The 13,579-nt window shown below is 36.5% G+C and overlaps 1 protein-coding gene across 1 annotated transcript in view; it reads right to left on the reverse strand.

The window, feature by feature from the left end:
• Nucleotides 1-11,512: 11,512 nt before the first annotated feature.
• The window catches only part of LOC113240134 (armadillo repeat-containing protein 2), a 33,316-nt gene continuing 31,249 nt past the window's right edge, over nucleotides 11,513-13,579 (reverse strand). The window contains exon 19 of the mRNA XM_026477361.1: nucleotides 11,513-13,101. Within this exon, the coding sequence (XP_026333146.1) occupies nucleotides 12,787-13,101 (315 nt within the window). The 3' untranslated portion in view covers nucleotides 11,513-12,786. The remainder of the gene's footprint in view (nucleotides 13,102-13,579) is intronic.

Genomic DNA, 13,579 nt, shown 5'->3' on the forward strand with positions numbered 1-13,579 from the left:
AGGAACATCACAGTATATAATGATGACAATATACAAATGACATATTAAAAAAGTAGCGCAAAAAAAGTCGTTACTTGAAAGGGCGCATATGACGAAAACTGATAACTGAGAAAATAATGTTTAAAGAAACGAAGTTGAAAAATATCTTATTTTTCCTGTAGTAACTTCATACTTTATCTACTTAGGAGAAAATAAAACAAGCAAAATATTGGCCTTCTTTATTTTTACATAAAAAAAATTTGAAAATGTCACATACGCCCTTTCAACTGACGGCGACAGAATATATTGTTGTCTGACACTATGTACGCCTATAACTAATCAATCTAAATATTATAATATAAATTAGTTTATAGCAATTTACTTAAAATTCACAAATTTAAAAATTGAAACTTAATGTATAAATTCAGAGGAATTGCAAAGCACAAAAAAATAATGTGTTAATGAAATTAACAATTGGTTTAAATTAAATGGGTGTAAGGTAACTGATGTTATATCTATGATGTTATTATTATCTATGGGTACTATTTATAAATAGGTACTGGTACCTATTCGGTAAAAATATGTGAAACGTGGACAAATGCCACAAGAAGTGATGAAATTTTGTAATTTTCTAAATTTATCAACGAATTGAAAATAAAAACTAGCAAATAACATTTCGTACCCATTGTGTAATAAAGGTACATGTGATCATCAATGAAAAAGCTCTTGTCACATGAAAGTCGTAAAAATTACGAATTACGAAACAATTTATGCATTTGTGAAATTGCATAACTCTCCTATTTAACGCGCGCCTAAAGACACGCGGTGTTACTGACGTTTTTGTTTTTTTTTAATTTCCATAATTTCTTGATTAATTTATTTAAAATATTGGTGGATAAGGACACAGCTGTGCATTCCAGACAGCGTGTGGCGCTAGGACGCCACAGTACCAAATCGTTAGGGACACCGTATGTCTCGCGGACGCGTGATAGACGGGTTAAATCATTAAATGTTAAAACATTGTTCACGAAAATAACATAGTAACCGCGTAATCTACTCACATCGTCTTCTAATTCGTAAGCAGTATTTGTTATTTTATATGTTTTTGTTGAAATTAACTATACTAAATAGGTTCTGGACTGGGTGTTCCGGGTCTCGGAGTGAATTCCATTGCTGGCACTTATGGTACAGAGCATTTATTAGTTAGAGACCTGGTAATTGGTGTGGTTGTCAGGCATTATTGTTATTACTCCATTAGATACAGAAACATGTAACCCACAACCTCTCCAATTCTTGTAACTTTATCTACATATTAGTCGAGTTACAAGAATTGGAGAGGATGTGGTTTATATTTTTCTGTATGTAATGGAGCGAAAAATGTTTTTAACGTAACTCCACTTATGCCATTCTTCCACGAGGGGTGCGATATGTTGATCTGTACCAAAATTAATTAAAGCACGGAAATCGCAATCAGCGACTGTACATAAACACTAGTCCCGAGACCTTATAGAACAATCAGTTTTCCATATTGACCTGGCCGAGAATCAAACCCGGGACCTCAGCGATGTCGACACCATAAAAACTGGTGTGCAAGACCACCGAGGTTGTCAAAATTTATTTTATTATTATTTCGTTCATTATTATTATGTCTTAACAGACTAAAATTTTGTGATCAAGTAGGAGTTTAAAATAAAACATTTAATATAGAATATAAAGTTTATTTTGAAGTGGTAAGTTCGCACCCTTGGTGTTAAGGTCATATAAAAACACAAAATGATAACTTTTCTGGATAAGTTTAAGAATATATACTACTTCAAATAGCTTTATTTGGTTCCGCATAACAATGAAGGTGTTGAATCAATGCAAAAATATATAGTAAAATTGAGGATGATATATCCTCGCATTCGCATTACTTTCTCAGGGTCGTATTCTAGAACTCTACTCAATGCTCAAGTCAGGATTTGAGTATGGTTTAAAGCACTCGAAATCATACTCAAGTCCCTGCCATTAGGGTCGTATTTCCAGTGCTCGTGTTGCCAGTGCAATCCTGACTTGGGCATTGAATAGAGTTCTAGAATACGACCCTAAAACTCGTATGTTATAAAGAATGATTATTCAGGCGACAGCAAAACTTTCTATTTATTTTAAATTTATTATCAAGGGTGTTAATTTGGATGCTTTACTTTAAGAATAAGTAAAAGCCAGTACGTGAATATGAAGGGAATGTGATGTGAAATCAGACAGCAAAATTGGTATATACAATCCATTTCTTGCATTTCAGTAACTTTGTGCTTTAAGACACGAGTTTGTGAAAGTAAGGCGACGATGTACTGATTACTATACGATGTGAAAACAGGATTCCTAAGAATTTTCACGATAGAAAAAACGCACAAATTTACTTCGAAATTTTACAAGAAAACCGCTGTGTTCAATAGTTCTATAGGTATATATCAATTTTTTTTTACATGAACTGAATTAAAAAGAACCCGCATACGATTTAATGAACCACTCTAAAGGAGCTCTATTGCCACTTAAAAGTTTAAGACTAACAAGTAAGTTCGTATTATTTTCATGACTTTGATCTAATAAAAATATTTTTGACGTATGATCGACATACGGGTTAAGTATACCAAGAATAAGAGTCTTTATTGTTAGATCTAAGACCGTGTGACCGCTTTTTTTGGGGCCTCTATCAGAACGACCTTGATTTTTAGATAGCATTGAAAAAAATTGCACTTCACAAAAAAAAACAACTTGCAAACGCATGGTCACACATTAAAGTACTCTTTATTGTCAGTTTATTATTAGTTTATATTTAGGTTACAAACGATGTCAAGTTCTAGTATGACAGGTTTTTAGTGTTACTTAACTGATATTGAAGTTAAAAAAACACTTCAAGACGACGAGATGATCTGGCCGACGAGACTAATTAATACTACTTACACGATTTGTATGAACTTTAGTAGCAGTAGAGCACCTAGTGAAAGAGTTTGTCCAGGAAAGTATTGCCACCTTACCTATTACTTTTTTATTTTTTTTATAATAACGCACACACTCAACATAGTCCCGCACTAGGGAAACCCTGTGTCGCGGGTGCTATGGACACACACATAGACAACCACAAATTACATCCAAACTCACGAGAGAAATAAATGTAGGCCGTACAAATATTTCTCCCGGCCTGGGAATCGAGTCTGGGACCACTGCGTGTAACCGTTCGGCCATAGAGGCAGTAAAATAGTTCTGTTGTTATTGAAAAGACAGATATATTGAAATTTAGATATAGTCAAATAAGCGGTAGCGGCGTAGCAGTCCGGCATGGTAATCGTTTGGCCACGGAGGCAGTTCTTCTGCCGCCAAACAGTAACGGTAACGTCATTGCGTTCCGGTTTTGAAGGGTAAGGGTGCTGGTGAAATTACATGCACATGGGACTTTTCAATCTGTCTCAGGGTGTCTTTCTGAGTGACATTGCAACTGTTATACACGCGTGATGCTGACTTGTTCAATGTTCGTCAATTATTATCATAAAAACAACCGACTAAGACATTTCACTTGAAATGTATTTATTTATTTATATTTGGGAATTATAACAGCTCAAATGACATAAATGTAAAATTAACAAAATATTCACAGCAGCGATCCTATACAAATTTCCTCGACTATTCTAAATATTTAAGCAGTTCTTTGATATGTAAAGTTCTGTGTGAACTGCTAGGTACAGGCTTGTCGTTTGCCACCACGTGCACGACTACAGGACTAACCACACACATCAGTAGGGTTAGCACGACTAGCACGACAGCGACATAAAGCGCGATATCCTTACGCGATAATAGCAGTATATCGCGCTTTATCTCGCTCTCGCGTAAATCGCGCCCTATTGTGCTATCCCGATAGAGCCAAGCCCCGGGACGTGGACGGGCCGTGCTCTATCAGGGGCTCAAAAAAAATATCGTTGTATACGCAACGACCCCTCCTACGTAAAGCATCGTATGTCGTGTTAGTATAAAATTATAAAATAAATTGTGGTTGTTCATCTAATCGATATCTAGGATTTTATAATACTCGAGCTTTGCCGAATAAAACTAAGAAATGCTAAAGTCAAGTGTTATGCTCATTCCAATGAAATCAAAACTTTAAAACGCTCCCCTGTAAACTTGGCAATTTCGACATGCGATATTTTACGTAGGAGGAGTCATAGTTTGTATAAATTTTTTCACACATGTCCGTTTCCTGGCCGGGAGGGCCCGGGATTCATACAAACTAGCACCGCCCGTCCACGTCGCTCCATTCGTCCTGTCATAAAAAAACACCTTCATTTGTTTTAAAGCAGCCTGTACATAGAGGCGTGGAATCCTGAAGGTCCTTATTGCAGCACTTGTATTGCTCAACAACCGTGTTACGTTACTACACTGCGTTTGATTTGGATCGGCCCTCGGTGACACGCATCATGGACGGAACACCTACATCCCAAAGTGTTTATAAACCATTATACCGTCTGATGTCCTATAGTGTGGTCGAGGTAAACGCGACTGTTAACGGCATTGCAAAGTTGGAATGCAGTAGAAAAGTAATTTGGAGGGTGTCGGTGTAAATGCACGTCAACTACATTGCGATTGCATCACAAGTACCGGCTGATGTCGTGCATATTACAGTCGAGATGCAATTAGAATGCAGCTCGTGTGACTACACCCTAAGTGTAAGGATAGACAGGCGATAGGAGCTGTAGTATTTTATCTCCCAGAAAAATATTATAATGCTTTGGTTTGTCCTAGCAATAGCGCACTAAGGAAACACGTCTCCCGGGTGCCATGGACACGGATAGCATAGACAACCACAAATTATACCTAAACTCACGTGACAAATAAATATAGGCAAATACAAATATTTGTCAAAACCCGGCCCGGGAATCGAACCCGGGACCACTGCGTGTAACCGTTCGGCCAATGAGGCAGTAAAATAGTTCTGTTGTTATTGAAAAGACATTGAAATTTAGATATAGTAAAATAAGCGGTATAGGGTTGCCTAATTTAACTTTTTTAAATTAACTACTTTTACATTATAGACTCATGAACATCTTTAGAAAGGAACGCTAAAAAAGGTTGAATTACGATAAAAACCGAGTTCTTTGGTTTTTGCGATTGTTTTTTCGGATCTAGACCGCGTATTTTGTTTTTTTAAACTAACCAACGTTTCGCGGCCATTATGGGCACGGCTGAATGGACAGTAAGTCAGTTCATTTCCTCCAAAATGACAACGTTCATATGAGCCACTGGCCACATAACCCAGAACGTTTAGTCGAATTCAAAACACGATTCTTTTTCCAAATTAAACTTACGGTATATGTGGTCAGTGGTTAATATTGTTAGCATAATTCAAACTCTTTTTATAGTTACTTTAAATATATTAAGTCCGTCAAGTTTGTATGTAAAAGATTTCGAGAAGGATTTTACTATAGGTATTATACGGGAAAACAGGGGTGTAAGCTTAAAAGATGGAAAAAAAATAAAAGAAGGTGTAAGCCACGGAATTTATGTGGTCTGTGGTGTTAGCCGATGGTTTATAAATCCTTAATAATTGATTAAGCAGACCAAAGAAAACGGTGTTTATTTACAACTGTAAGTTCCACTGATTAACTGTACTAATTACGAGAAATAGTTTAGCTCAGTCCATCCCCATTTTGCTTGATCCACTTTTGTAAGCACATCGATTAGCTTGATTCGGTTCCGTATATTGTTACTCTTGACTTTATTAATACGTGTGGCGCGCTATAAGTTTCCGGTATGAATAAGAAAAAAATACTATAAATGGTCAGAAATGAATTTATTGCTTCTGAAAATATTCTCTCTAGCGTTAATGCACTTTTTCATGCGAATGAACCAATTTTGAAAACATTTATGCCACTCATTCGTGACATTCACACGACCGCGTTTCAATTCTGCAAATCAGCTATAAATAGTCGTCTTGCTTGGTGCTTCATCGCCAAAATCGCAGTTTGAAGCCGAGCGAAGCTGTTAAATTACACTTAAAGTCGTAGAAAATCATACTACGAAAATTTTCACTAGTTAAATCCAAGGTGATGTAGACAACCAATTTCTAAAATGACGCCACTACACGTAAAAACAAGTGACAGTCAGATGAAACAAACTGTATTCTACAGCCAAAGAGTTCCATTTTCAAATATTGTAATTACTTTTTAAATATTGTTCATGTAAGTGGCCCGTTCCGGAAACTAATAGTGCGGCTTATTATTTCTGAGGTCGAGCATGCTGATGATGATATCTGTTTTTAGTATTAATAAACAAATTATAAAAAAAAAGTTTTTTAAATTAAGAGTTTTGGTTTGGATACAAGTCTTTTGAGCCATGTCTTCGTTTAATTATCAGGATCTTCAATAAATATTTTCCATTGTGGTTCTAATTAGTGATGAAAGAGACTCAGTCTTTTAAGGCCTTTTAAAAAACCTCGACTAATTTTTAACGCCTCACGACTAGTCTAGTCTTTTAACCCTCAAGTCTTGAGTCATAAGACTAAAACTGAAGACTAATTCGAGTCCAAGTTTTTTAACCCTAGGAAAGCTTAAAAGCTTGTAGGACTAAAACGACTGGTGCTTTGTACCCTCGGCTCATGACTCAGCCGTATGGCGTGATTTTATTTCTACCCACAAGATATTTATTTAACGATTGATGGATAACGTTAACGTAGCTTTGTTTACAGAAGTCAGTTAATTATAACCAATTCAAGAATTTCTTTTTTGGGAATTACTTGTTTCTTTAATATAAAACTGAATGGATACAGAACCCAACAGTCAAAGTATTTTATCAAATTTTAGTGTCTGATACTGTCATTTGACCATAATGATGGATGAAACATAGTATTTATGAACGTATTAGGTGGAGGTCCACAGTCTCTGTCTACCCCTGAATGGGTGACAGGCGAGATTTTTATGTATATATTAGTTCTATGCATTACAGATAAATTGTATCTACTCCTGTGCACGGGTTTCTAAAGAAGTTCAAAAAAAGTACCCGGACTTCATAATAAGAAAAGTGGCTACAGACCAATATTACACAAAATAAAAAAAGGGCATTATTTTAATTTAAAGAATCTTCAGCCTTAATATTAGAGTCGAGTCCCGTAAAATGGAGTCGAGTCGTTATAAAACGCCTTAAAAGACCGAGTCTCTTCATCGCTAGTTCTAATACATTATGTTTTCACTTTCTCTTAGATAACTTAGTTCTTTTGTTTGGTTTTGTAAATAGTCTAAACGGCCAGAGTCAATACTTATGTTTTCACTTTCACTTATATCACATTATTGTCAGTTTGAATAAAAACTTTTCATTCGTAGTGGAATTTTCAGTATAAAGTCTTTTATAATTTGGTTTAAAATAACGAATATAGATCTAACTTTCTTTATCACTTTTTATTTCTTCGTATTTTCTAATAATTTCTTCGTATCTTCGTAATTTTAATATATATAAAAAAAATTAATTTAAACTAACAAAACTAACTAACTAAAAACTGTACTTATAGCTTCTAAACCCGCCCAACAAATTGAATTCATGTTTTTTAATGTCGAAAAACGTTTATTGGGCATAATGTATGTGCTACATATTTTTTAGGTCCTCGTCACGCGACAAAGAGACAAGAAAAAAATCTCCTTTTTATTATTTCTTGGCTTTTCGCGGTTAGAGTTTCAGCCACTTATTTGTTTTTAAACGTAGATAATTTAATAATGAAATTATCTTCTTAATTTAAGAAATGTACTTTTACTTTATGCTACAATTGATTTTACAAGCTTACCAACATCTAAAATTCACAAAAACGTGGGTCTATAGGACGCTAGCGGTAGTAAAAGCATTACGTCCGTAGGACGCGTCAGGACCCCAATAATTATGTTACCCCGTTTTCGAGACAGCTTGGACTTTGGAAAATAATACTGCAGAAGCCTTTAATGTCATGTTTATTATATGACCATTGTGTCAGTCGTGATGTCTCGAAGGTCCGCGCGTTGCGCCACTCGAGTTGCCAAACGATGTTTCCTCTAATCAATAAACTAAACACCACCCGACATGCACTTCCTCCCATGCTTCCTTTGCATCCGTCGTTTAGTGATTACTACTATCACGTATTATTGTGTACTAGTATTGTATGTTTACGGGACACGTGACTAGCGTAGTGATTCATAAACATTACTCGGTTTCGTCATTTTGTTTTGTTAAATTTTAAGTGGAAAAATTGCTCGAATCAAAAGTAGTATTAATGTTTTAATATTTTGGATGTTTCAACACAGTAGCACTAGAGGATTCTTGCAAAAGATTTCGTTCACGGAAGTGTTGCCACCTGACCAATCTCTGTCACCAAACAGTAATATGAGAATTAAAGTGCGTTTATACAATACGAATTTCATCGTCATCAGTAATGTACGCATTACTGCATTTCGGTTTCGAAGTGTAAGGGTGCTGGCGAAATTACAGGCACATGGGCGCAGTGGCAGTGCCAATCAGATTTTTGTGATTTAAAGCTCTGGGTGGCACTGCAACTATTATGGATAAGCGTGTCGCTTACCACCAGGCGTACGACATGCTCGTCTCGTCACTAGGTATTATAAAAAAAATTAAAAAGGACACCGCCAATTAAGCTAAAAGAACATGAAAACTTATTTGATCTAACAAAAACGTCGTTAAAATTTGAAATAGGAATAAAAAAGCTTTTCTGAAACAACCTAAACATAATATATTATCATCTACCATTTCACATTACAAATAATTCTAAAATTGAACATCGCACCACGATTGCAGAATAGGGGCCAACAAATATTTACAAAACATTTACAAATATCCATAAATCGTAACGTAGTACTGTCGTTCAACACAAACTGTATACAATTCAAGATACATATTAAGAAAAAAGTGGGGTTCACTACCAACCTTTATACATTCTACGTTCATAATATTAATCTTGGTGTAATAAAGCCACATTCATACGTAGTGCTTTTATCACACGAGTCATAATTTTTTATAGAGCTCCTTGTGAAAGAGTTCGTCCTGGGAAGTACTGCCTTACCTATTTCTACCTTCAAGTAGTAATGTGAGCATTACTGCATTCCGGTTAGAAGGGTTAGGGTGCTGTTGAAATCACAGGCGCATGAGACTTGTCAACTTATGGCTCAGGGTGACTGGCGCAGTGGCAGTGCTCATAAGATCTTTGCGATTTAAAGCTCAGAATGCACTGCAACTGTAATGGATAGGCGTGTCGCTTACCACCAGGCGCACGACATGTTTGTCCCGCCACTTGGTGTAATGAATAAAATAATAATACGAACTAGGGAGTCGGAATCAGCTCGAATTGGTAAAAAAAATCCTTTATATCCAATTGTCTAAAAAAAAACGCACAACGTCTTTTTCTCTCTTATTACGTGGATGTACAACTTTTTTGACCGGCTTATTACTCGCATGGTGCCAACTTACCTTTACGCGCTATAAACTAGTACTTAAGTCTATCGGAACGCTCTCTTGTAGTAGCAGCTTCCTAATTCGCGCCAAATATTATATTTTCACCTCACTAGCTCGGAAAGGCTTTCTTTCTCATTAGAAATCTGCGCGCAAAAGCGTTTTTTGCACGCTAGCGTGGAAAAGGTTTTTGAAATTCGAACTTGACGATGGCCTGTGGTGCACTTAATTTTTTCTTTCGATGAAAAAAAAGATAATGACACCTTCAACTACGCGATTTTTCGTATATTACTTATTTATGTAATATAAATCCGTTAGTATATATTATTCTTATTATTGTAGGCATAACATTTTTTTTTGTTTTTTAATAACGCACACACTCAACATAGCCCCGCATTAGGGAAACCCTGTGTCGCGGGTGTCATGGACACACACATAGACAATCACAAATTACACCCAAACTCACGAGAGAAATAAATGTAGGTCATACAAATATTTCTCCCGGCCCGGGAATCGAACCTGGGACCTCTGCGTGGCAGTCCGGCATGGTAACCGTTCGGCTACGGAGGCAGTTAATTGACAATGATAACTAATTGTGTTTATTAAATTATTTTAATTTGTTGAAGAACTAAAATAATTTCAATATTCACGTAATTATATAAAATAAAAGTACAAGCAAGAATAAAAATCTATAAGGTGTAAATTAATCCGAAGAAAAACTTTTTCTTGTAATTATACAAACTGATGTTGTTTTCTGTTTTCTTTGAAAAATTGTGTGTTTGGCTCGGCAGCAAAGTTGTTTTGCGTCTCGTGGCTTGAAATCCTCGCTACGTTCAGTAATCTATTTTTGAACCACTCGCTTCCCTCATGGTTAACTGCCTTGGTAAACTGCCTCCGTGGCCGAACGGTTACCATGCCGGACTGCCACGCAGAGGTCCCAGGTTCGATTCCCGGGCCGGGAGAAATGTTTGTATGGCGTACATTTATTTCTCTTGTGAGTTTGGGTGTAATTTGTGGTTGTCTATGTGTGTGTCCATGGCACCCGCGACACAGGGTTTCCCTAGTGCGGGGCTATGTTGAGTGTGTGCGTTATTTATTTATTATTTATTTGTTATGGTTCAATCTGAGCTTCCGTCTCTTGCTCAGGTTTCAAAACTAGCACTCGCGTCAAACAACAACGTTGCAGCCTTGCATAATAAATAACTACTTAGAGGCAAATTCGTTCTATTTGTCCTATTTGTCATCATGTCTTTGACTTTTCAAAGACATGATGCTTCAAAAGCGTAATTATAGAGAAGATTTTTAGTTCCATTTTTTTTAAATAACTTCCTATTACTTTTTATTTCAGTTGTTCCTTTGAGATCTAATAAATATTACAGTATGTGTAATATAGTGTCTTTTATTTAAAATCTTCCTAATAAACTGGGGTTAGTGAGGACCCCATGCAAGTAGTTGTGTTATTTTGTTCGTGCGAGTAAGGGCGCGTTCCCATTATGTCGTAACGTTTTATTTATCGTTGGATGACTGTCGCGTTTAGCCTGTTCCCATATCACGATTATCAGTCGTGCCTGTGTCGTGGACGTTTATTTTATCGTCGAACGACTGGTCGTGTCTAGATGTTCCCATTACATCGTGACGACAATTTATCGGTTCATGGCAGCCGCCTTGTCGTTTGCACGACAGAATCGTTTGAAGCTGCGATTAATTGTCGTCACATTTTTGTCCTGACGATTTATTTATCGTCAGACGACTGTTGTTCTTTGTCACGACACTCTGTCGTCGTAACATCAAAAAAGTCGTGAACAACAGTTAATCGTGTTGCTCTATGTGTGAACAACTTCATTTAAATATATATACGACACGTTAAATTGCACGACCGTCTGTCGTCACGATATAGCGGGAACGCGTCTTACAAAGGGTTAATGCGATTCGGTGTTGACAAGTGTGGTAAGTCCCCTACATGAAACAAATTATGTATATATGTAATTTTATAATTGTAATTTTATGCTATATATGCATAAAAAAGTTACCGAAAAATTGGTTTGTAGAATCTTTAAACTGCGCGCCTGAAAAGTTGTCATTTTGCAGATATGGCCTTATTACACCAAGGATGCCAATTTAGACTACAGAAAAAAAATACAATTAATTATTTATATGGTTCCGAAACTTATAAGATAAATAGTAAATAACAGCTTTCATTCATAAATTCCACTTTTATAGAAATCACGTGTAAAAAACCTCGTACATACCGTTAATCAGTGGTAAAACATTACTGTACATACAATTACTAGATTTGTCCCTTCGCTATTAATAAAAACGACAAATAAATTCGAATGTAAACCGACAGTTTTGTTTTATAATTTGCGTGCGATCTAATTTGAAATATGACTTCGTCGAAACATTCTTCTTCTATCAATGTTTTGACCATCAACAAAGATTTTTAAGTAGCAGTAGAGCTCCTTGTGAAAGAGTTCGTCCAGGGAATTACTGCCACCTTACCTGTTTCTGCCGCCAAACAGTAGGTGCTGGCGCTGTGGCAGGGCCCTTCAGATTTTTGCGTTTTAAGGCTCTGAGTGACACTGCAACTGTTATGGACAGGCGTGTAGCTTACCAACAGGTGCAAGACTACTTGTTCGTCCCATCACTTGATTTTACAAAAAACTACCTATTTTATGGATTGGTAGCCACACTATATGAAATAGCAAATTGATTCACTATTTCGAAACATTAACATAATAATCAGGCTCTGAAGGCACTCTTCAATATTCCAGTCAATAATCAGAAATCTATTATGAATTTTTTCTCATTCCTCGTTCGAATAAGGTATCATTATTTGAAAATCCCAGTATAAACACGATGACTACGCACACCGCAAATTACTGTAATAATCATATGCTTACAAAACATTGCTAAATTCTTTTTTCTTGCACCAACGTGTACTATTATTGGTAGCAAAGCACGCTGCAATGACTGCAAAATATGAAGTATCCGGTTCCTTGCCTACAACTAAGTTGGAGAATAAAATTCTTTGGCAAACCGCTTGGTTACACGGTTTTATTAGAGGTGCACGAAAGAAGCCTCACCTCACGATGTATCATTCTTTTCCTGTACATTTGACGCATTGGGCAACAAACCTTACGTCGATTGGCAATCCTTTCATCACGATGGCAAGCATTATTGTGGATGCCATCGATATCGATACGGTAGGAAGAAAAGTATTGTGTTATATGTACTATCAACCTTTTTATTTATTTTCCAACTCAATATGCATGGCTGAACACTGGGAATGTTGTTATAGTTCAAAGTTACCGACTGAACAATATAAATCTAGTCGCATATTCGCAATCCCTTTTATATCTAATCTGTCCCAACAGAAGCATCGGCTCTAGGCGGTCTCAATTTCTCTAAAAGAGGTATAGCTACTCCCACAAGCTCTTCCCACGCAGCAAGTCTTCTGCAAGGTTCACAATTACACTCTTCGTCCCCGACGACGTCCCCGTCTTCGAAGCCTTGATCTGAGCACCCTGTACGATCTCCGTCTTCATCTCCTGAATGGTTGTCTCCTAGATATAGATGTAAGTTTTGATCGACGCTATATGCTTTCGCGAATTTTGGTTGGTATTCTTTGTCAGATCCATCTGAGTAATTGTTGTTGTCGATATCGAATTTTACCTGAGAACAGACGGAGGTTTCAATTCAGAAATTGGATTTAATTTCGAGTTCTTTCGAGTTTCGGCCTCTTTACAGGTTTCACGGTCACGGCTGTCTATGCAGCCGTGACCTTGAAAACTGTCAAGAGCCCGAAACGTTACGTTTGTTTGAAAAAACAAATGTACGTGATAATTCGCGTAATAAATACATTAAATAAATAAATTAGTTAATTAAAAAACGGGTATCGCGTTTGTATCGCGTTTACATCGCTGCTTAAACTCGTGCGTGTGTATAAATCTACATTTATACGATTAGCGACTGCATCGCGGCTAAAAGTCGCCATGTGTAACCCCGCTCTATTTGTTCTATTTGTGCGCACTAGAGATACGTAAAAATTATATTTCCCATTTGTAACAATTGCGGAAATCTAAGAACTTGATATTTAGAGATATAATAAAGCCACATATGATCATATGTCACAAGTATTTTATCACATGAA

Source organism: Hyposmocoma kahamanoa, unplaced genomic scaffold (assembly GCF_003589595.1).
Source record: "Hyposmocoma kahamanoa isolate Upper Pololo Valley unplaced genomic scaffold, ASM358959v1 120, whole genome shotgun sequence".
Classification (NCBI taxonomy): domain Eukaryota; kingdom Metazoa; phylum Arthropoda; class Insecta; order Lepidoptera; family Cosmopterigidae; genus Hyposmocoma; species Hyposmocoma kahamanoa.